Source organism: Bufo gargarizans, chromosome 1, assembly GCF_014858855.1.
Source record: "Bufo gargarizans isolate SCDJY-AF-19 chromosome 1, ASM1485885v1, whole genome shotgun sequence".
In the NCBI taxonomy this organism is placed as follows: Eukaryota; Metazoa; Chordata; class Amphibia; order Anura; family Bufonidae; genus Bufo; species Bufo gargarizans.
In genome coordinates, this window is record NC_058080.1 from 688,004,298 (window position 1) to 688,026,030 (window position 21,733).

The 21,733-nt window shown below is 46.1% G+C and overlaps 1 protein-coding gene across 2 annotated transcripts; it reads right to left on the reverse strand.

Moving 5' to 3' along the window:
- Positions 1-4,877: 4,877 nt before the first annotated feature.
- Positions 4,878-21,681, reverse strand: CCL28 (C-C motif chemokine ligand 28). 2 transcript variants are annotated; one of them, XM_044276210.1, is made up of 3 exons: positions 21,548-21,681; positions 11,469-11,579; positions 4,878-6,294 (listed from the first exon to the last, which is right to left on the reverse strand). In XM_044276210.1, exons 1-3 carry the CDS (start codon positions 21,679-21,681, stop codon positions 6,051-6,053), a joined length of 489 nt encoding a protein of 162 aa, XP_044132145.1. In that variant the 3' UTR covers positions 4,878-6,050. The 2 variants fall into 2 exon arrangements, with proteins under 2 accessions (XP_044132145.1, XP_044132144.1); XM_044276209.1 differs by having other exon boundaries at positions 11,469-11,595; positions 21,548-21,673.
- Positions 21,682-21,733: the final 52 nt, after the last annotated feature.

A 21,733-nucleotide genomic window follows, 5' to 3' on the forward strand; every position in this document is an offset into this window, starting at 1 on the left:
ATGGCACCGCCGATCACCTCCGCTGCAACATTGAAAAGCCGCAAACCGCAGGTCTGAATTGGGGGCGTCACTGGACTCCCCCGTGTATTTAGCCAAGGTGCCTGCTCAATGATTTGAGCAGGCACCGGGCTCTCATCACCGCCCGCCGGGCGGCGGTGATCGGAAATACACAGGACATACCCGTACGCCCTGTGTCACTAAGTACCAGGACTGGTACGCCCTGTGTCCTGAAGAGGTTAAAGGGGATGTCTGGGTTCAGAGCTGAACCCGGACATACCTCCATTTTCACCCCGGCAGCCCTCCTGACTTGACCATTGGAGCAGTTCATGCTCTGATGCTCTCCTTTGCCCTGCGCTAAATCGCACAGGGCAAAGGCATTTTCAGGAGTTCCGGAGACGAACCGGGCTCTTCATGGGGCTGCCAGGAAGCCCAGTGACATCACCGGCTCTGATGGGCGTGCTTTAGCACTGCCCTAGCCAGTAAAACGGGTAGAGCAGCGCTAAAGCATGCCCATCAGAGCCAAAAGAGTCCTTGCCCTGCGCGATTTAGCGCAGGGCAAAGGAGAGCATCAGAGCATGAACTGCTCTGATGCTCAAGTCAGGGGGGGCTGCCAGGGTGAAAAAATTGAGGTATGTCCGGGTTCAGCTCTGAACCCGGACAACCCCTTTAAGGTTGTAAGCACACAAGCATTGTTGGTGCAGTATATGATACAGATAATCATATCAATAGCCCTTTTTAAATGAAAAAAGTAGGTTTAATAAACAGTGCGGTTCAACTCCTGTTTATGCAGCATTGACATCCTGCCTGAAGTGATGTCACTCACTGGGGCTTTATTTCCAAATCACAGGCTACTTGTGATGTCAACATATCAGTGTACAGCTATACACACGGCCTCAATATACAGGGCGTTCCACCCACACTAGTGCAACAGCATACCTCCTAACTTTCGAAAAGAAAGGAAGAGGGACACTATACGCGATGTGCGAATTGCGTCGCGGGAAATTTTTTCTGCACTTGGCCATGCCTCTGAGGTTACATGCACACAACCACTGTGTGTTTTGCGGTCCGCAAATTGCGGATCCACAAAACACGGATGGTGTCTATGTGTGTTCGACAATTTGTGGAACGGCACGGACAGCCATTCAAATAACTGCCTATTCTTGTCCACAAAACGGACAAGAATAGGACAGGTTATATTTTTTTTTGCGGACCACGGAACGGAGCAACGGATGCGGACAGCACACAGAGTGCTGTCCGCATTTTTTGCGGCCCCATCGAAGTTAATGGGGCCGCAAAATACACCATGCATTTCACTTGCTGAAGACAAAACTGAAGGGAAAATGCCCCAAGAACAACCAGGAACTGAAGACAGTTGCAGTAGAGGCCTGGCAGAGCATCACCAGGGATGAAACCCAGCGTCTGGAGATGTCTATGTGTTCCAGACTTCAGGCTGTAATTTACAAGGATTTACAACCAAGTATTAAAAAGTGAAAGTTTGATATATGATTATTATTCTGTCCTATTACTTTTGGTCCCTTACCAAGTGGGAGGCACATATGCAAACTGTTGTAATTCCTACACTGTTCACCTGATTTGGATGTAAATACCCTTAAATTAAAGCTGACAATCTGCAGTTAAAGCACATCTTGTTAGTTTCATTTCAAATCCATTGTGGTGGTGTATAGAGCCAAAAATGTTAGAATTGTGTCAATGTCCCAATATTTATGAACCTGGCTGTATGTGCCCCCTCACAATAGTTATGCCAGATATGTGCCCCCTTAACAGTAATTTGCCCAGTTACTATGCCCATCACAGTAATATGAGAGTGGACGGCTCTGCTTCATCATTACAGGCAGCTGCCTCTGCATCCTATGGAAGTAGGAACAGCTGCCTGAGAGCGGGACATATCTCCCCGTTGCGGGACCGCGGGAAAGCCACTGAAATCTGGGACTGTCCAGCCGGATCCGGGATGGTTGGGAGGTATGCATCATACATGGCACTCTTAAAGTGGTCATCTCACTTCAGTAAATGACATTTATCATGTAGTGAAAGTTAATACAAGGCACTTACTAATGTATTGTGATTGCCCATATTGCTTTTTTTGCTGGCTTGATTCATTTTTCCCTTACATTATACACTGCTCATATTCAGGGGGTTACGATCACCCTGTAATCCAGTGGCCGTGTTTGCACACTAAAGGAAAAAACGCTGACCTGTGTGTACTCTCGCAGTCCCGACCACCAAATGGGGCCTCATTGCTTTATATTGTTATGTATTTATTTATTTTCTGTTGAATATTTATTGTCTGAGATGTGCACAGATTATAAGTACCCTCGTATAAAAACACATAAACATAAAAATTGAAGCCACATGTTTACGCACTGTGTGTGTGTTTGGGGGGGGGGGGGGGCATATAAGGAAGTATGTACAAAATCTGCCCCTGCCGTTTCTTAAAAAATATTTTATACAGTGGTCAGTTTAGGAAATGATTATCTTTTACATTTGAAACACTTTCATTTAACATAGCAAGTAGACATGAATTATGAATGAGTGTAATAAACAGTGTCCACTAGAGGGCGCCAGCGCTCTGCGAACGGTAATCACCTGCTTCCTGTACATAATAGATGTTACAGATTTAACTGTTACAACAAAAGCGAACAACAGTCTCAAAATCAGAAAATCATGCCAAATATTTACAAATACAATTAACTATACAATATGAGAAAAGATATTAAAGATATGAAATATTTTTAAGGGTCATTTTTTAAATTGCTGCTGTTATACTACCCTGATAAAAAAAAATTAAAAAACTACACATGCATAAGTATTTTTCAGAGGTCAGATGGAAAGTAATTCTGCAATTGTTTTACCAAAAATCAGCATCCCTAAATAATTATATAGAAATACAGGGGGAGATTTATCAAACTGGCTTAGTTGCCCATAGCAACCGATCAGATTCCACCATTGAAAAATGAAAGGTAGAACCTGATTGGTTACTATGGGAAACTAGGCCAGTTTCCCTTTACACCAGTTTAATAAATTTCCCCCACAGTGCTTAAAGGGGTTGTCCGGGTTCAGAGCTGAACCAGGACATACCCTTATTTTCACCCCGGCAGCCCCCCTGATGTTGGCATCGAAGCATCTTATGCTCCGATGCGCTCCCTTGCCCTGCGCTAGACCACGCAGGACAAGGGCTCTTTTATTTACAATAACACACTACTGGGCAGAAGCCTCCGCCCGGCGGTGTGTTCGGTGACATCACCGGCTCAGATGGGCGTGCTTTAGCGCTGCCCTAGCCGTTTTAATGGCTAGGGCAGCGCTAAAGCCCGCCCATCAGTGCCGGTGATGTCACCGGGGTTCCTGTCAGCCCCATGGAGAGCCCGGTACGTCACTGGAACTCTTGAAAATGCCTTTGCCCTGCGCGATTTAGCGCAGGGCAAAGGAGAGCATCGGAGCATGAACTGCTCCGATGCTCAAGTCAGGGGGGCTGCCTGGGTGAAAATGGAGGGATGTCCGGGTTCAGCTCTGAACCCGGACAACCCCTTTAACCACTTCCAGACCAACCCATTTATCCCCCTTCCTGCCTGACCAAGCCGAATTTTGCGAATCTGACATGTGTCACTTTATGTGGTAATACCTTTGAAACGCTTTTACGTATCCAAGCCATTCTGAGATAGTTTTTTCGTGACACATTGTACTTCAAGTTAGTGGAAAATTTTCATCAAGACAGATAGTAAACAAAATGAAAAAAAGATCCCCAAGGAGCATTGTTACACAAAAAGGGAGAAAAAAAGGAGGGCTAAATTCCGTTTTGTCCCCATTCATTGTCAATGGGGACAAAATGTAACTGAACAGAATGGAGTGCTCCAACATGCATTCCGTTCCGTTTGGTTGCGTTCCCATACCTGAGAGCAAACCGCAGCAAGCTGCAGTTTTCTTTCCGTCCTGGGATGTGGAGCAAAAAAACGGACACAATAGAAAACGGATCCATCACCCATTGACTTCCAGTGGAGATCATGACGGATCCGTCTTGGCCATGTTAAAGATAATACAACCAGATCCGTTCATAACGGATGCAGACGGTTGTATTATCAGTAACGGAAGCGTTTTTGCTGAACCCTGCCGGATCCAGTAAAACGCTAATGTGAAAGTAGCGCAGAGAGATAGTGATATCTCATAAAATAGTTATTAATCAACATTCACAATTGGGAGCTTGATAAAGACCTACACGGTCGAAACGTCGCAATATTTGGTGTGAATAAAATGTGAAGTATTTCTACATCATTGGAGTGCCACAGTTTTCTACAACATTGCATTCACAATTGGGGTCATTTATCAAACTGGCATGTAGTAGAACTGGCTTAGTTGTCCATAGCAACCAATCAGATTCCACCTTTCATAGCTCCTTTAGAAAATGAAACGTAGAATCTGATTGGTTGCTATGGGAAACTAAAACCGTTCTACTGTACACCAGTTTGATAAATGACCCCCAAATAGATCTATTTCCAAAATCTACTTTTTAAGGACCAATTCAGATTTAAAGTCATTTTGAGGAGCTTACATAATAAGAAACCACTCATAAATGACCACATTATAGAAACTACACCCCCCAATTTATTCAAAACAGATTTTAGAAATGTAGTTAACCCTTTAGGTGTTACACAAAAATTAAAGTAAAATGGAGCTGAAATTTTTTGCAGATTTTCCATTTTAATCCATTTTTCCTTTAACAAAGCAAGGGTTAACAGCAAAACAATCCTATATATTTTTACCCTGATTCTGCAGTTTACAGAAATACCCCATATGTGGTCGTAAACTGCTGGGCACATGGCAGCTCTCAGAAGGGAAGGAGCGCCATAAGGTTTTTGGAGCGCACGCCTATTTCTACTGCCTTCAGACCCCGCTGAAGAAGGTCGCACAGACCGAAACGTTCAGGATTTTTCTATCTGATATGGCATTAATACTTACTATATGTAAATGAATTTGCACTGGATGTATATTAACAGCATTCTGTTTACTAAGAATTAAATGAGATTATTTATCTTGCAAAAACTTTTGGAGTGCCGTGGATTTAACTTATAAGGTTTTTGGAGGGCAGATTTTGCTGAAATGGTCTTTGGGCACCATGTAGCATTTGAAGACACCCTGAGGTACCCCTACAGTGAAAACCCCCCCAAAAAGTGACCACATTTTGGAAACGACATCACCCAAGGAATTTTTAACAAGTGTAGTGAGCACTTTGACCCAACAAGAGTTTCGTAGAATTTATAAACACTGTGAAATGAAAAAAATAAAAAAATTTTTTACAAGAAAATGGATGTTTTAGGCCCAAACTTTCATTTTCACAAGGGATAAAAAAAGAATATCTCACCACAATTTCATGCCCATTTTCTCCTTACTACAGTAAAGAAACCATTTGTGGGCCATTGCACTTTTTTAGGCACATACCAGGGCTCAGAAGGGAAGGAGCAGCATCTGGATTTTCTAATGTAGAATTTGCTGAAATGGTTTTTAAGAGCCATAACCTTTTAATTTATTTATATTTTGTTGAATGAGCTGTGTGAGAACTACATTTTTTTCGGGACAAGCTGTAGTTTTTATTGGCACAATTTTGGAGGCTTGTCCCTGTCCCAGGTAAGTATATTCAGTGTGAGAACCTGGGCATACGCGGTACATTTTTTAGTCTAGATAACCCCTTTAAAGCTTCTTCATATTGCAGCACCCTGAGGCCCCATGAACTAGGCCGTTGCCCGGCCGTGGCCGTATTGAGGCCCGCAAACAGCGGGTCCGCAATATGTGTGCATCGGCCGTGTGCTCCCCGCATCACGGATGCGGACCAATTCACTTGAATGGGTCTGCAATCCGGAGCTGTGGTGCGGAACATGTTCTATTTTATTTAAATCTGATTGTTTTCTATTGTTGTAAATGGAGAATTTCGTTGAGCAGATTTTCCAGCTGAAATGTGAATAAATTGGCTAATAAAGCTTGTAGAAAAATGTAAATTTTTATGCGCATTTTTATACACAGTCCAGATGGAGCATTGATAACAATTAAATCCGTTTTTTCTTTCTGTCCTTCATCTTTTTCTTCTTGTTCTTTGAATTGCCTCGTCTTTTTTTTTTTCTGCCTGTGTACTTCTTGGTGGGTTCCTGAGTGTACTTCTTGGTGGGTTCCTGAGTGTACTTCTTGGTGGGTTCCTGAGTGACAGAACTTTTCTTATGCTGAGTTACGATCCACTGCTGTACCCGCTTATTCTTAGGACTAATGCATAGCGTCCTATGTTTCAAGTGCAGGCTGAAAAATAGAAAAACACATTGCAAGAAGTCATTCAGACATTGCACCTACTCAGAATAGGAGGGTCGTTCCAGGTAATTTCAGAGTTCACCTTTTCTTGCAACTATGGCCCCTTTCACACGAGCGTGACGGATTAGGCTCCGGATGCGTTTAGGGTGCATTCAGTGAAACTCGCACCATTTTGCAAGCAAGTTCAGTCAGTTTTGATTGCGTTTGGTTGTTCAGTTTTATTCGTGCGGGTACAATGCGTTTTGATGCCTTTTTTTACACGCGTGATAAAAAACTGAAGTTTTACAAACAACATCTCCTAGCAACCATTACTGAAAAACGCATTGAATCCGCACTTGCTTCCGGATGCAATGCGTTTTTCACTGAAGCCCCATTCACTTCTATGGAGCCAGGGCTGCGTGAAAAACGCAGAATATAGAACATGCTGCGATTTTCACGCAACGCAGAACTGATGCGTGAAAAAAAATGCTCATGTACACAGACCCATCGAAATGAATGGGTCAGGATTCAGTGCGGGTGCTATCCGTTCACATCACGCATTGCACCTGCGCGGGAAAACTCGCTCGTGTGAAAGGGGCCTATAGGTCAGAAAGTAAAATAGTGGGTGTTTGACCCATATCCACTTTAACTCGGCGGCTATGGTACTGAATGGGACCACTTGGAACAGCCATTTAGCGGATGCCTTTCCCCAGGGTCTGCCTATAGGCACAGGCCTACTGTGGCTATAGGTAAATACTGCAACTAGGTATTTTGTATGTTGTTAATTAATTGTATTTCATTTACTGCACATTCTTGCTTTGCTGTAACTTCTAATTGCTCTTAAGAGATAGTAGGTTCACTGAACTTTGTCTTGGACTCCAAACCAGAATTACACACTGCTCGTTTCCATAGATAACCAGGATCGGCTCCAGGTTCATGTGGGCCCTTGGGGTGATAAATCTCAGTGGGCCCCCCACACAGTATAATGAACCCACAGTGGCCCTCCATTCAGAATAATGACCCCCCAGTGGCCCCCACACTGGGGCTTATACTGTATAAAGGGGGCACTGGGGGTCATTATACTGTATGGGGGTCATTAAAATGTGTAAGGGGCCCTCACTAGCTAGAACTGACTGGCCCTCACAGCAAATTTTTGTACGAACCCTTCCCCCACCCCCCCAGTGGGTTCTCATCAAGTTTTTCTATCCGTTTGATGTATACAAATCCTGCAGAGTCCAGCAAAAAAATACATACGTTAACATATATGGTTTATTTTACTATGGACCTGTATGGTGAACGGCCGCCACTGTATGGCATCAGTCTGAGGCATCTGTTGACCATGGTCATGAGTAAGGACCATAATTTTTGGATCGTGTACCATTGTCCTGTGTATGGAAATTTTACCGCTGGAATAAAGTATTATTTTTTGAAGCTGGACCTTTCGCCTACCTTCATTTTGCAAGTTGTACAGCCGAGTCCAGGCTGTGTCCGTGATTCTTGACTGCCGGGTACAGGTGAGCGCTGCCTACTTTCTGCATGTTTTTGGTATACATTAAATGGCAAAAATGTGATGTGCCTTAGGCCTCATGCACACGACAGTTTTTTTTCACGGTCCGCAAAAACGGGGTCCGTGGGTCCGTGATCCGTGACCGTTTTTTCGTCCGTGGGTCTTCCTTGATTTTTGGAGGATCCACGGACATGAAAAAAAAGTCGTTTTGGTGTCCGCCTGGCCGTGCGGAGCCAAACGGATCCGTCCTGAATTACAATGCAAGTCAATGGGGACGGATCCGTTTGATGTTGACACAATATGGTGCCATTTCAAACGGATCCGACCCCATTGACTTTCAATGTAAAGTCTGGAGTTCTTTTATACCATCGGATTGGAGTTTTCTCCAATCCGATGGTATATTTTAACTTGAAGCGTCCCCATCACCATGGGAACGCCTCTATGTTAGAATATACTGTCGGATATGAGCTACTTCGTGAACCTCAGATCCGACAGTATATTCTAACACAGAGGAGTTCCCATGGTGATGGGGACGCTTCAGGTTAGAATACACTACAAACTTTGTACAAGACTGCCCCCTGCTGCCTGGCAGCACCCGATCTCTTACAGGGGGATATGATAGCACAATTAACCCCTTCAGGTGCGGCACCTAAAGGGGTTAATTGTACTATCATATTCCCCTGTAAGAGATCAGGGCTGCCAGGCAGCAGGGGGCAGACCCCCCCCCTCCCCAGTTTGAATATCGTTGGTGGCACAGTGTGCGCCCACCATCGCCCCCCCCTCCCTCCCTCTATTGTATTAAATCGTTGGTGGCACAGTGTGCCAACCACCATCGGCCCCCCCCCCTCCCTCTATAGCAGTAACAACATTGGTGGCAGTGTGCGGTCTCCCATTCTCCCCCCCCCCCCCCATCATTGGTGGCAGCGGAGTTCCGATCGGAGTCCCAGTTTAATCGCTGGGGCTCCGATCGGTAACCATGGCAACCAGGACGCTACTGCAGTCCTGGTTGCCATGGTTACTTAGCAATAGTACAACAGTAGAAGATTCATACTTACCTGCTTGCTGCTGCGATGTCTGTGAACGGCCGGGAGCTCCTCCTACTGGTAAGTGAAAGGTCTGTGCGGCGCATTGCTAAAGAACTGTCACTTACCAGTAGGAGGAGCTCCCGGCCGTTCACAGACATCGCAGCAGCAAGCAGGTAAGTATGAATCTTCTACTGTTGTACTATTGCTAAGTAACCATGGCAACCAGGGCTGCAGTAGCTTCCTGGTTGCCATGGTTACCGATCGGAGCCCCAGCGATTAAACTGGGACTCCGATCGGAACTCCGCTGCCACCAATGATGGGGGGGGGGGGAATGGGAGGCCGCACACTGCCACCAATGTTGTTACTGCTATAGAGGGAGGGGGGGCGATGGTGGTTGGCACACTGTGCCACCAACGATTTATTACAATAGAGGGAGGGAGGGGGGGGCGATGGTGGGGGCACACTGTGCCACCAACGATTTATTACAATAGAGGGAGGGAGGGGGGGGCGATGGTGGGGGCACACTGTGCCACCAACGATTTATTACAATAGAGGGAGGGAGGGGGGGCGATGGTGGGCGCACACTGTGCCACCAACGATATTCAAACTGGGGAGGGGGGGGGGGGTCTGCCCCCTGCTGCCTGGCAGCCCTGATCTCTTACAGGGGAATATGATAGTACAATTAACCCCTTTAGGTGCCGCACCTGAAGGGGTTAATTGTGCTATCATATCCCCCTGTAAGAGATCGGGTGCTGCCAGGCAGCAGGGGGCAGTCTTGTACAAAGTTTGCAGTGTATTTTAACTAGAAGCGTCCCCATCACCATGGGAACGCTTCTGTGTTAGAATATACTGTCGGAAATGAGTTTTCACGAAGTGAAAACTTAGATCAGAAAAAGCTTTTATGCAGACGGATCTTCGGATCCGTCTGTATGAAAGCAACCTACGGCCACGGATCACGGACACGGATGCCAATCTTGTGTGCATCCGTGTTCTTTCACGGACCCATTGACTTGAATGGGTCCGTGAACCGTTGTCCGTCAAAAAAATAGGACAGGTCTTATTTTTTTGACGGACAGGATACACGGATCACGGCCTCGGCTGCAAAACGGTGCATTTTCCGATTTTTCCACGGACCCATTGAAAGTCAATGGGTCCGCGAAAAAAAACGGAAAACGGCACAACGGCCACGGATGCACACGACGGTCGTGTGCATGAGGCCTTAGTGCCAGAATAAGCAATAGTACAAAGCGAAGCAGAGAGGGGAGGCCGCCATGTACTGACAGGGCACAGCCTGGTCCTGGTGGTCAGCAATCTGCAACTTTTTCCCAGGTCTAAAAAAGGTGGCGTGGGCAGGGAAGGGGGATACAGTTATGGCCATACAGTTATTGGATAACAAAACCATTCAGTGACTGGATACTTTCATACAGTGACCAGATAAAACCGCCATACAGTAACTGGATAACACCGCCATATAGTGACTGGATATGGGGGGCAGGGGCAGGTGTCCTGGAGGCAAACTGCTTAATGAGGCAGTAGCAGGCAGCACGTCCTGTGTAGTGGGGGCTTGTCTGAAGCTTGTAAGGTAAGGTGCTGCTCTGCTGGAGTGAAGAGGGGGCGTGTCTGAATCTCCACAGCTAGGGTGGCCACTGGCTTCACCCAAGAAAGCCTAACCGGCCATGTCCCAAACCATGCCCACCTCGGTGAAGCCAGGCCCCTGCCTCAGGGAAGCCACACACCCCCTATTGCCGGCCACGAAAAAAACGGAGGGAGTAGAGGGAAGCAGGGAGGTGAGGGGAAGGTGAGCTGGGGGCAGCCGGGGTGCTTCTCTCCCCCTCAGTCAGCCACAGGGAGCCATGTCTGCGGCTCTAGTGACTGACTGGGGGAGAGAGAAGCCTCGGTCAGTTGCTGCAGCTCACGCTCAGACAGCGCAGTGCTGCTGTCTGAAGAAGAGCTACAAAGGTGGACATCCCTGAGATCGTCCAGGCCCTGCGCCGGACGGAGGACAGGGAGCCAGAAAACCGGACTGTCCGGCCTAAAACCGGACGTCTGGCCACCCTATCCACAGCATGGAAGCTTGTAAAGGGGAAAGCGGCAGCCGGATTCTGCATGCTGCTGAAATAGGCTTTCATGTGACTAAGTTCCTTGCGCTCCAGCAATGAGCGCTTCCATCTGTATTGATGGAAGCGCTCATAGCAGCGCAGTGGGCCCCGGAACTTACCCGGGTATGCCGGGTGCTGACGCTGGCCCTGGTTATGACCAGCTGCAATCAAGTAGAGGTGGTCACGCTTACACATTATAGGAAAAAATGCCAGGACCATGGGAGCACACATAAGCACGCATGCACAGCAGCTCCCATCCCAGCCCCCTTGGATCTGCACTGCAGCGGTGGTCGTAACCCCTGGAAGCAAGCAGTATATAATATGATGGAAAAATTATTCCAGCCAACGAAGAAGACAATATGGACAATCACAATACAATAGTAGGTGCCTTGTATTAACTTTATCTACATGATAAATGCCTTTTGCTGAAGTGAGACAACCCCTTTTAAATGTTCTAGTGTTAGTCGGGACTGGGGGCAAATAGGGACAAGGGACTTGCTCCCCCATTCAAGCTTTTTGTATCCGCATAGTTCAGTTATTACACACAATACTTACAGCACAGCTTGGAGGTGACAAGTACCGTCCCGTTTCTGAATTTCATAACTCTTCACTTTCTTCAGAAAAGTTTTCGAAATGTTTTCTCCCAGTTGGGTGCAACATCTTGTACTTGAAAAAGAAAATGCTGATGAAGTAAAAACAGTAAAAGTCAAATAAAATAAAAAATAAAAATGCATAAAAGCACAGTAAGGCCTTCACATACGGTATGTCACAAAACTGAGTACACCCCTCACATTTTTGGAAATACTTTATTATATCTTTTCATGGGACAACACTGAAGATCTGACACTTTGATACAATGTAAAGCAGTCAGTGTACGGCTTGTATAACAGTGTAAGTTCGCTGTGCCCTCAAAACAACTCAACACACAGCCATTAATGTTTAAACCGCTGGCAACAAAAGTGAGTACACCCCTAAGTGAAAATGACCAAATTGTGCCCAATTAGCCGCTTTTCCTCCCCGGTGTCATGTGACTCGTTAGTGTTACAAGGTCTCAGGTGTGAATGGGGAGCAGGTGTGTTAAGTTTGGTGTTATCGCTTTCATACTCTCTCATACTGGTCATTGGAAGTTCAACATGGCACCTCATGGCAAAGAACTCTCTGAGGATCTGAAAAAAGCAATTGTTGCTCTACATTAAGATGGCCTATGCTATAAGAAACTGAAACTGAAAGTGATTTAACAAGAGAGGTTCCACTCAGAACAGCCCCCACCATGGTCGACCAAAGAAGTTGAGTGAACGTCCTCAGTGTCATATCCAGAGGTCGTCTCTTCAATATAGATGTATGAGTGCTGCCAGCATTGGTGCAGAGGTTAGAGGGGATGGGGGTCAGCCTGTCAGTGGTCAGACCATATACCGCACATTGCATCAAATTGGTCTGTATGGTTGTCGTCCCAGAAGGAAATCTCTTCTAAAGATAATGCACAAGAAACCCTGCAGAGAGTTTGCTGAAGACAAGCAGACTAAGGACATGGCTTACTGGAACCATATCCTGAGGTCTGATGAGACCAAGATAAACTTATTTGGTTCAGATGGTGACAAGCGTGTGTGGAGGCAACCAGGTGAGGAGTACAAAGACAAGTGTCTTGCTTACAGTCAAGCATGGTGGTGGGAGTGTCATGGTTTGGGGCTGCATGAGTGCTGCCAGCTGTGCGGAGCTACAGTTCATTGAGGGAACCATGAATGCCAACATGTACTGTGAGATACTGAAGCAGAGCATGATCCCCTCCCTTTAGAAACTGGGCTGCAGGGCCATATTCCAAAGTGATAACGACCCCAAACACACCTCCTAGAGGGTGATTGCCTTGCTAAAGAAACTGAAGGTAAAGGTGCTGGACTGGCCAAGCATGTCTCCAGACCTAAACACTATTGAGTATCTCTGGGGCATCCTCAAACAGAAGCTGGAGGAGTGCAAGGTCTCTAACATCCATCAGCTTTATGATGTCACCATGGACGAGTGGAAGTGGATTCCAGTGGCACCCTGTGAAGCTCTAGCGAACTCCATGCCCAAGAGAGTTAAGGCCATGATGTACAATAATGGTGGCCACACAACATATTGACACTTTGGCCATAATTTGGCCATTTTCGCTTAGGAGTGTACTCACTTTTGTTGCCAGCGGTTTAGACATTAATGGCTGTGTGTTGAGTTGTTTTGAGGGCACACCAAATTTACACTGTTATACAAGCTGTACACTGACTACTTTACATTGTATCAAAGTGTCAGATCTTCTGTGTTGTCCCATAAAAATATATAATAAAATATTTACAAAAATGTGAGGTGTGTACTCAGTTTTGTGAGATACTGTATATAAAGTTAAAAGAGTCAGTGCCTAAAATGTCTACCTCAACCATTGCATATGCAAAAGTATCTTAAACCCTTCACGACATCTGTATATATACAGGTCCTTCTCTAAAAATTAGCATATTGTGATAAAGTTCATTATTTTCTGTAATGTACTGATAAACATTAGACTTTCATATATTTTAGATTCATTACACACAACTGAAGTAGTTCAAGCCTTTTATTGTTTTAATATGGATGATTTTGGCATACAGCTCATGAAAACCCAAAATTCCTATCTAAAAAAATTAGCATATCATGAAAAGGTTCTCTAAACGAGCTATTAACCTAATCATCTGAATCAACTAATTAACTCTAAACACCTGCAAAAGATTCCTGAGGCTTTTAAAAACTCCCAGCCTGGTTCATTACTCCAAACCGCAATCATGGGTAAGACTGCCGCCCTGACTGCTGTCCAGAAGGCCATCATTGACACCCTCAAGCAAGAGGGTAAGACACAGAAAGAAATTTCTGAAGGAATAGGCTGTTCCCAGAGCGCTGTATCAAGGCACCTCAGTGGGAAGTCTGTGGGAAGGAAAAAGTGTGGCAGAAAACGCTGCACAACGAGAAGAGGTGACCGGACCCTGAGGAAGATTGTGGAGAAGGACCGATTCCAGACCTTGGGGGACCTGCGGAAGCAGTGGACTGAGTCTGGAGTAGAAACATCCAGAGCCCCCGTGTACAGGCGTGTGCAGGAAATGGGCTACAGGTGCCGCATTCCCCAGAAACAGCGGCAGAAGCGTCTGACCTGGGCTACAGAGAAGCAGCACTGGACTGTTGCTCAGTGGTCCAAAGTACTTTTTTCGGATGAAAGCAAATTTTGCATGTCATTCGGAAATCAAGGTGCCAGAGTCTGGAGGAAGACTGGGGAGAGGGAAATGCCAAAATGCCTGAAGTCCAGTGTCAAGTACCCACAGTCAGTGATGGTCTGGGGTGCCATGTCAGCTGCTGGTGTTGGTCCACTGTGTTTTATCAAGGGAAGGGTCAATGCAGCTAGCTATCAGGAGATTTTGGAGCACTTCATGCCTCCATCTGCTGAAAAGCTTTATGGAGATGAAGATGTCATTTTTCAGCACGACCTGGCACCTGCTCACAGTGCCAAAACCACTGGTAAATGGTTTACTGACCATGGTATTACTGTGCTCAATTGGCCTGCCAACTCTCCTGACCTGAACCCCATAGAGAATCTGTGAGATATTGGGAAGAGAAAGTTGAGAGACGCAAGACCCAACACTCTGGATGAGCTTAAGGCCGCTATCGAAGCATCCTGGGCCTCCATAACACCTCAGCAGTGCCACAGGCTGATTGCCTCCATGCCACGCCGCATTGAAGCAGTCAAAAGGATTCCCGACCAAGTATTGAGGGCATAACTGAACATAATTATTTGAAGGTTGACTTTTTTTGTATTAAAAACACTTTTCTTTTATTGGTCGGATGAAATATGCTATTTTTTTGAGATAGGAATTTGGGGTTTTCATGAGCTGTATGCCAAAATCATCAATATTAAAACAATAAAAGGCTTGAACTACTTCAGTTGTGTGTAATGAATCTAAAATATATGAAAGTCTAATGTTTATCAGTACATTACAGAAAATAATGAACTTTATCACAATATGCTAATTTTTTTAGAAGGACCTGTACATGCTGACTGCCTATGCCCCATGCAGTTAGCATGTATATATGTACATGCCGGTCTTTAATCCTAGCATTGTAATGTGCTTGGATTAAAACTCCTGCTCCTGCAATCTGTCAGTGACAGCGGGGACCCAGAGGTGTTTATTACACCTTCTGCCCTCTCCTATGCAGGGTGCATAGCCCTCAATGAGTGCTATGTACTAAATACAGGAAGCGGCTGAGCAGCTTTCTCTATAGAACCCGTCTCGGGGCTACAACAGAGCAGCAGGGTCTTGGCAGACCCTGATCAGCACTAGTAGTGTGCTATGCCCCCAGGGGGGCTGTTTTCCACTGTAACTGGGACAGTTACTGCCTCAGACAGGGCAGCAGCTTAAAAATCACAGTTTAGTTTTTCATTCTTCTAATCTGTAAGAAGAGTAGAAAAATAAACAAAAAACGGATCCTGTTTTTTAGGCATCAGTTATGCACAATTTGCATCTGTTTTGGCCATTTCCATCTGAGATCTGTTATTTTAGACAGAAAAAAAAAAGTTCTACACAAATTATTATTTTTTTAGTCTAAAATAACGGATCTCAGATGGAAATAGCTAAAACAGATGCAAAATGTGCATAACTGAGCATAACAGGATCCGTTTTTTTTTTGCTTTTTTTTTGCTTTTTTTTCTACTCTTCTGACAGATCAGAAGAATCAGGGCCGTCTTTACCAAGGGGCAAAAGGGGCAGCTGCCCCGGGCCCAGTTGCTCCTGGGGGGCCCAAGGCAGCTGCCTCTTAAGCCCTGCTAGCCACTGCCCCGGGTGTCAGGCTGTCAGCTACACAGGGGGTGCTGCCATGCCATGCCTGCCGGCAATCCAGGCACCGTACTGTGTTAGAGCTGTGAATGTGATCTAGGACCTTAGATGACATCATCACCATGTGACCAGTAACCTAGCAATATTACTGGTCACATGGCTATGAGGTCATCACAGGTCCTACCAGGAGTGTTGCAGAAGTTAACTGTGGAGCTTTTTTGTGTGAAGACTACATCAGAAAAAGGTGACTGGGGCTGTTATGTTAATATACTGTAAACTACTGTATAGTGGGGTGCTGTATACTGTGTGGGGGCCTGTATACTGTGGGGGCTTTATACTGTGTGGGGCCTGTATACTGTGGGGGGCCTGTATACTGTGGGGGGCTGTATACTGTGTGGTGGGCTGTATACTGTGGTGGGGCCTGTATACTGTGGGGGGGGGGCCTGTATACTGTGGGGGGGGGCCTGTATACTGTGGGGGGCCTATATACTGTGTGGGGGGCTGTATACTGTGTGGGGGGCTGTATACTGTGTGGGGGCCTGTATAGTGTGGAGGGGGCCTGTATAGTGTGGGGGGGCCTGTATACTGTGGGGGGCCTGTATAGTGTGGGGGGCTGTATATTGTGAAGTGCTATACTGCTGTACTGTATACTGTGGGGGTCTGTATACTGTGGGTGCTGTATAGTGTGGAGTGCTATACTGCTGTACTGTATAGTGTGGGGGGCTGTATCGTGTATAGTTTGGGGTGCTGTATACGGTGAGGTGCTTTTTGTGTGTGTGTTGTGGTGGAGGGCGTGATTGCCTGCTAAGGTGTGGGAAGGCGGGATCCAGGGGGCCCAAGTAAATTTTTGCCCAGGGTCCAATCAATATTAAAGACGGCCCTGAGAAGAATGAAAAACTAAACAGCATGGTGAACCCGGCCTTAGGCGCATGACTTCCTTTAAAAGAAAATTCCACCCAAAACTAACAGCTCACTACTTGTTAGGAGTTCAGACCTTCTTTGCCTACTGGGATGTGACGTGATTGTCTAATGCACGGGTGTCAAACACAAGGCCCGCGGGCCGAATCCGGCCCGCCAGACCTCGTCATGTGGCCCGCGTAGCCTAGGGTTGCCACCCGTCCGGGATTGACCCGGACAGTCCGGGTTTGTAATCCTGTGCCCGGGTACAAGACTCTCTTAGACCCGGGCACAGGATTATTCATTCAAACTGCAGACAGTGTGGATGTCCGACCGAGAGTGCTGTGAGACAGACTCCGATCGCATAAGCTTAGCTGCTCTCACTTACTGCGGCAGCCGGGGCCGGGTGATCAGCTGAGCGCAGCCAGCGCTCCTCCCGAGCCTCCCCGAGTCCCTCCCTCCTCTAGTCTACACAATCACTACAGTGTAACAGTGAATGATGCCAGGCAGCGCAGCTGCTCACTCACTGTGTTCAATCAGTCTCCGGTCTCCAGTCCTCGCTCCTCCTTGCTCCTCCTCGCTCCTCCCCTGCCTCCCAGACTAGTCCCTCCCTCCTTCTCTCTGATAAGGAAGTCAGGTCCACACAGGAAGTGACATCAGAGAGAGAGGCAGGGAGGGAGAATTGAAATCATTCTTCTTCTCCTCTCCAGTCCAGCTCCAGCGCCAAAGTAGTGCCCAGCCCAGTGCCCACTGTGCCCTGCCTGCAACCTGACCAAGACAGTCCTGACACCAGATAATCACTTCTAAAAAGGTATAAATATAAAACATTTGAAGTGTAATGTAAGAGTGTTTAAAGGGCTTCTGTCACCCCACTAAAGTCTTTTATTTATTTTTTTGGCTACTTATAATCCCTATACTGCGATTTATCAATACATAATGTTATATATCATTTTGGTTCAGTAGATTCTCCTAAAAACGTACTTTTATCATATGCAAATTACCTGTCTACCAGCGAGCAGGGCGGTTACTTGCTGGTAGCAGCCGCATCCTCCTGTCATATAGACGCCCCCTCCTCATGTTGATTGACAGGGCAGCGAGCGCGCTTGTTCTCTGGCTCGCCCTGTCTGCATTGAAAATCTGGTGCCTGCGCCGTACCTGTCTTCAGTCGGCGCAGGCGCCGGGTGTAGATGTGACGTCATCGGCGCAGGCGCATTGAGGATGGAGCGGCCGAGCGAGCGTCCTCCTCTCAGTGCGCCTGCGCCGACTGAAGACAGGTACGGCGCAGGCGCCAGATTTTGAATGCAGACAGGGCGAGCCAGAGAACAAGCGCGTTCGCTGCCCTGTCAATCAACATGAGGAGGGGGTGTCTATATGACAGGAGGATGCGGCTGCTACCAGCAAGTAACCGCCCTACTCGCTGGTAGACAGGTAATTTGCATATGATAAAAGTACATTTTTTGCATTATCTACTGAACCAAAATGATTAATAACATTATGTATTGATATATTGCAGTATAGGGATTATAAGTAGCCCAAAAAAAAACAGGTTTCTGAATCTGTCAATCATCAGAAAAAACGTTATGTTATGTAGCAGACTGAGGTTAGCGATGGGCTAATGTCAGCAGTACATAACAGTGTGTTTTATAACTCCCTGCCGGCCGCTGCCGCCGTTCTCTTAAAATAAAGACTTATAATATGCAAATTAACCTCTGCAGTGACAATAATTTATGATAATAAAGAGTGGACACATAGTCCTACAGATACAACCGTCCCTTTGAGGGTGACCTAACTGCTGATGCGGCCCCCGATGAATTTGAGTTTGACACCCCTGGTCTAATGTCTTGTTCCGGGCTAGTGTACGCACATTGTGTCTCCTCTCTGAAATAGGTAAGGCTTGTAAAGCTGGTCAGATTGCCCTGGCCGTCATGTCTGCTGGTAATCACGTCTTGTCTCTATGTTCCTGTGTCAAACTTTCATTTCTAAGGTATTTGAAGGAGAGAGGGGCTTCCTCTGCCAGCTCATTGCCCCCCGTAGCTGATTGTGGGGGCCAATGCTTTACTATGAGATCTGCCACACTTTTCTATTAGGGCATTCCAGATTGAGTACCATGACAGGCAATAATAATATACCACATACTTCATAGAATTACAGAAGCAATCAAAGATTCACAATTCCCTAAAGTATAAATTGTAAAAATGAATATAAATGAAATGTATTCTGAAATAGTAGTAATAATATCTACAACTCATCCTGCAAAAGACAAGCCCCCATTCAGCCACACTGACAGAAGCATTCAAAGGGTGTTCCAGGAGTTTTAGGCCTCATGCACACGACCATTTCCATTTTTGCGGTTCGCAATACCTCCCGTGTGTTTTCCACATTTTGCGGAAAGGAACGTCCTGGCCTCTATCGAACTATCCTATCCTTGTCTGCAAAACAGAGAATATGACACGCCCTATTTTTTTTTTTTGCGGGGCTGCAGAACGGACATACAGATACGGACAGCACACGTATCTTTCATGGCCTCATTGAAGGGAATAGGTCCACATCCGACCCGCAAAAAATGTGAATTGGATGCAGAGCAAAAATACATTTGCGTGCATGAGCCTTTATACTGATGAACTTTCCTGAGGATAGGTCATCAGTATCTGATCGTGGGGGTCTGACATCCGGGAGCCCCGCCAATCAGCTCTTTGAGAGGCACCTGCGCAGGCAGTAGCACAGCATCCTTCTCTCTGCTCACCAGTACCAGACCCTTTAAATAGTTATGGCACGAGAAACTAAAGAACAGAAATGTAAAAAAAAAAAATCTACCGTATTCTTCACCTTATTAGATGCACCTGCCCATAAGACGGCAACTAGGTTTGAGAGGAAAATAAGAAAAGATATTTTTCATCAGACCCCCAATCAGACTCCCAATATTATTCAGACCTCAGAACAAACCCCCAATGTTAATAAATCCCCAAATCAGACCTGCCGCTCCTCATATCCAGCGCTCTTCTTATTCCTGCTTCGTACTGTGCTGTGACCCAATGCACACAGCGTGTGCTCACAGCGCACCAACGTCCTCACGGTGCGCAGTCGCAACACAACGAGCGGCCAAAGACCAGGATGCGGCGAGTACACAGCACGGGGAGCGCTGCACTCACCGCTTCCCGTTCCTCCTGTACTAATGATTGCTTCCACTGTGCAGCAGAAATGTGACATCCCATCCATGGTTGGCATTAAATGTACCCATATATACATAGATATATAGATCTGCAGCTATTTCCGTCCGGATGTGATGTGTGTAGTGAACGCTTAGCATCCGGACTGAATCCTGACCATTCATCTCAATGGGTCTGTGCACACGAGCGTCATTTATCATCTGAGCCTTCAGGAAAATGCAGAATCTTCTATAGTGTGCATTTTTCACGCAGCTCTGCCCTATTGAAATGAATGGGACTTGTGTGAAAAACAGAAGACATCCGGATGTAATGTGTCTATATAATGGTTGGTAGGGGTTGTAGGTTTTTCTTCACGTGTGGGAAAAAAAACGCATGCAACCTGGACAGAAAAAAACGCACACACAGAACACAATCGCAGAAAAAGAGTGATTGAATTTGCATGCAAAACCACAAGTTTTTTCCTGAACAGATCCTGACAAAATCCGTATCGCTCATGTGAAAGGGGCCATAGGGTCAACACTAGTAGCTATAGGTGATGAAAGAACAGCTCAATGATAGCAACAAAAATGTAAAAAAGAAAAAGTTTACAGACGTAAACCTGCCAACACATGCCACAGGGACAGGCTTCTAAAATAAATGTGCCTCATGGAAACCTAACCATAAATTACAATAAACATCTAAATATTTCTAGAGGTTCCAGACAGACACGGTGTGAACTTTACCTGCATATTCTAGTGAAATCTATCTAATAATTAGATATATCTCACAAAACTGAGTGCACCCCTCACATTTCTGTAAATATTGTATTCTATCTTTTCATGGGACAACACTGTAGATCTGACACTTTGATACAATGTAAAGTAGTCAGTGTACGGCTCATATAACAGTGTAAGTTCGCTGTGCCCTCAAAATAACTCAACACATTAATGTCTGAACCGCTGGCAAAAAAAAGTGAGTACACCCCTAAGTGAAAATGTGCCCAAATTGTGCCCAATTAGCCTTTTTCCCTCCCCGGTGTCATGTGACTCGTTAGTGCTACAAGATCTCAGGTGTGAATGGGGAACAGGTGCGTTAAATTTAATGTTATCGCTCTCACACTCTCTCATACTGGTCACTGGAAGTTCAACGTGGCACCTCATGGCAAAGATCTCTCTGCGGATCTCGAGAAAAGAATTGTTGCTCTACATAAAGATGGCCTGGGCTATAAGAAGATTGCCAGCACCCTAAAAAAACTGAGCTGTAGCACGGTGGCCAAGACCATACAGTGGTTTAACAAGACATGTTCCACCCAGAACAGCCCCCACCATGGTCGACCAAAGAAGTTGAGTGCATGTCCTCAGTGTCATATCCAGAGGTTGTCTTTTCAAAATAGATGTATGAGTACTGCCAGCATTGATGCAGAGGATAGAGGGGTGGGGGTCAGCCTGTCAGTGGTCAGACCATACGTTATACACTGCCTCTGTCCCAGAAGGAAATCTTTTCTAAAGATGGTGCACAAGAAACCCTGCAGAGAGTTTGCTGAAGACAAGCAGACTAAGGACATGGCTTACTGGAACCATGTCCTGAGGTCTGATGAGACCAAGATAAACTTATTTGGTTCCGATGGTATCAAGCGTAATAAAATATTTACAGAAATGTGAGGGGTGTACTCGCTTTTGTGAGATACTGTGGCCAGATAGATAATGCCTTTCCTCTGGTCCAGTTCACACTCAGCTTTTCCTTAGCTAGGAGTATAACATAGACGTCTTACCCTCGGAGGCATACAGCAGACAGAGGAGCGCAGCTGCCAGCCGCACAGCAGTCATGTTCATTCCACTGAAGAAGAGCAAAGTCCCACTTTTCTCCCAGCGCTGTACGCGTACAGGTCTGTCCCTCCCAGTCCATTCACAGCTCCCTGAGGTGAGGCCACACCTGGATTTTAGCTGCTGCACACGTG

Coding starts and splice junctions, on each gene's coding strand:
- CCL28 (XM_044276210.1), bottom strand. CDS start 21,681: ATGGACTGGGAGGGACAGACCTGTACGCGTACAGCGCTGGGAGAAAAG. Junction 11,580..21,547: donor TCTGCTGTATGCCTCCGAGG/GTAAGACGTCTA, acceptor TTCTTTTTCAAG/TACAAGATGTTGCACCCAAC. Junction 6,295..11,468: donor TGTCACCTCCAAGCTGTGCT/GTAAGTATTGTG, acceptor TCTATTTTTCAG/CCTGCACTTGAAACATAGGA.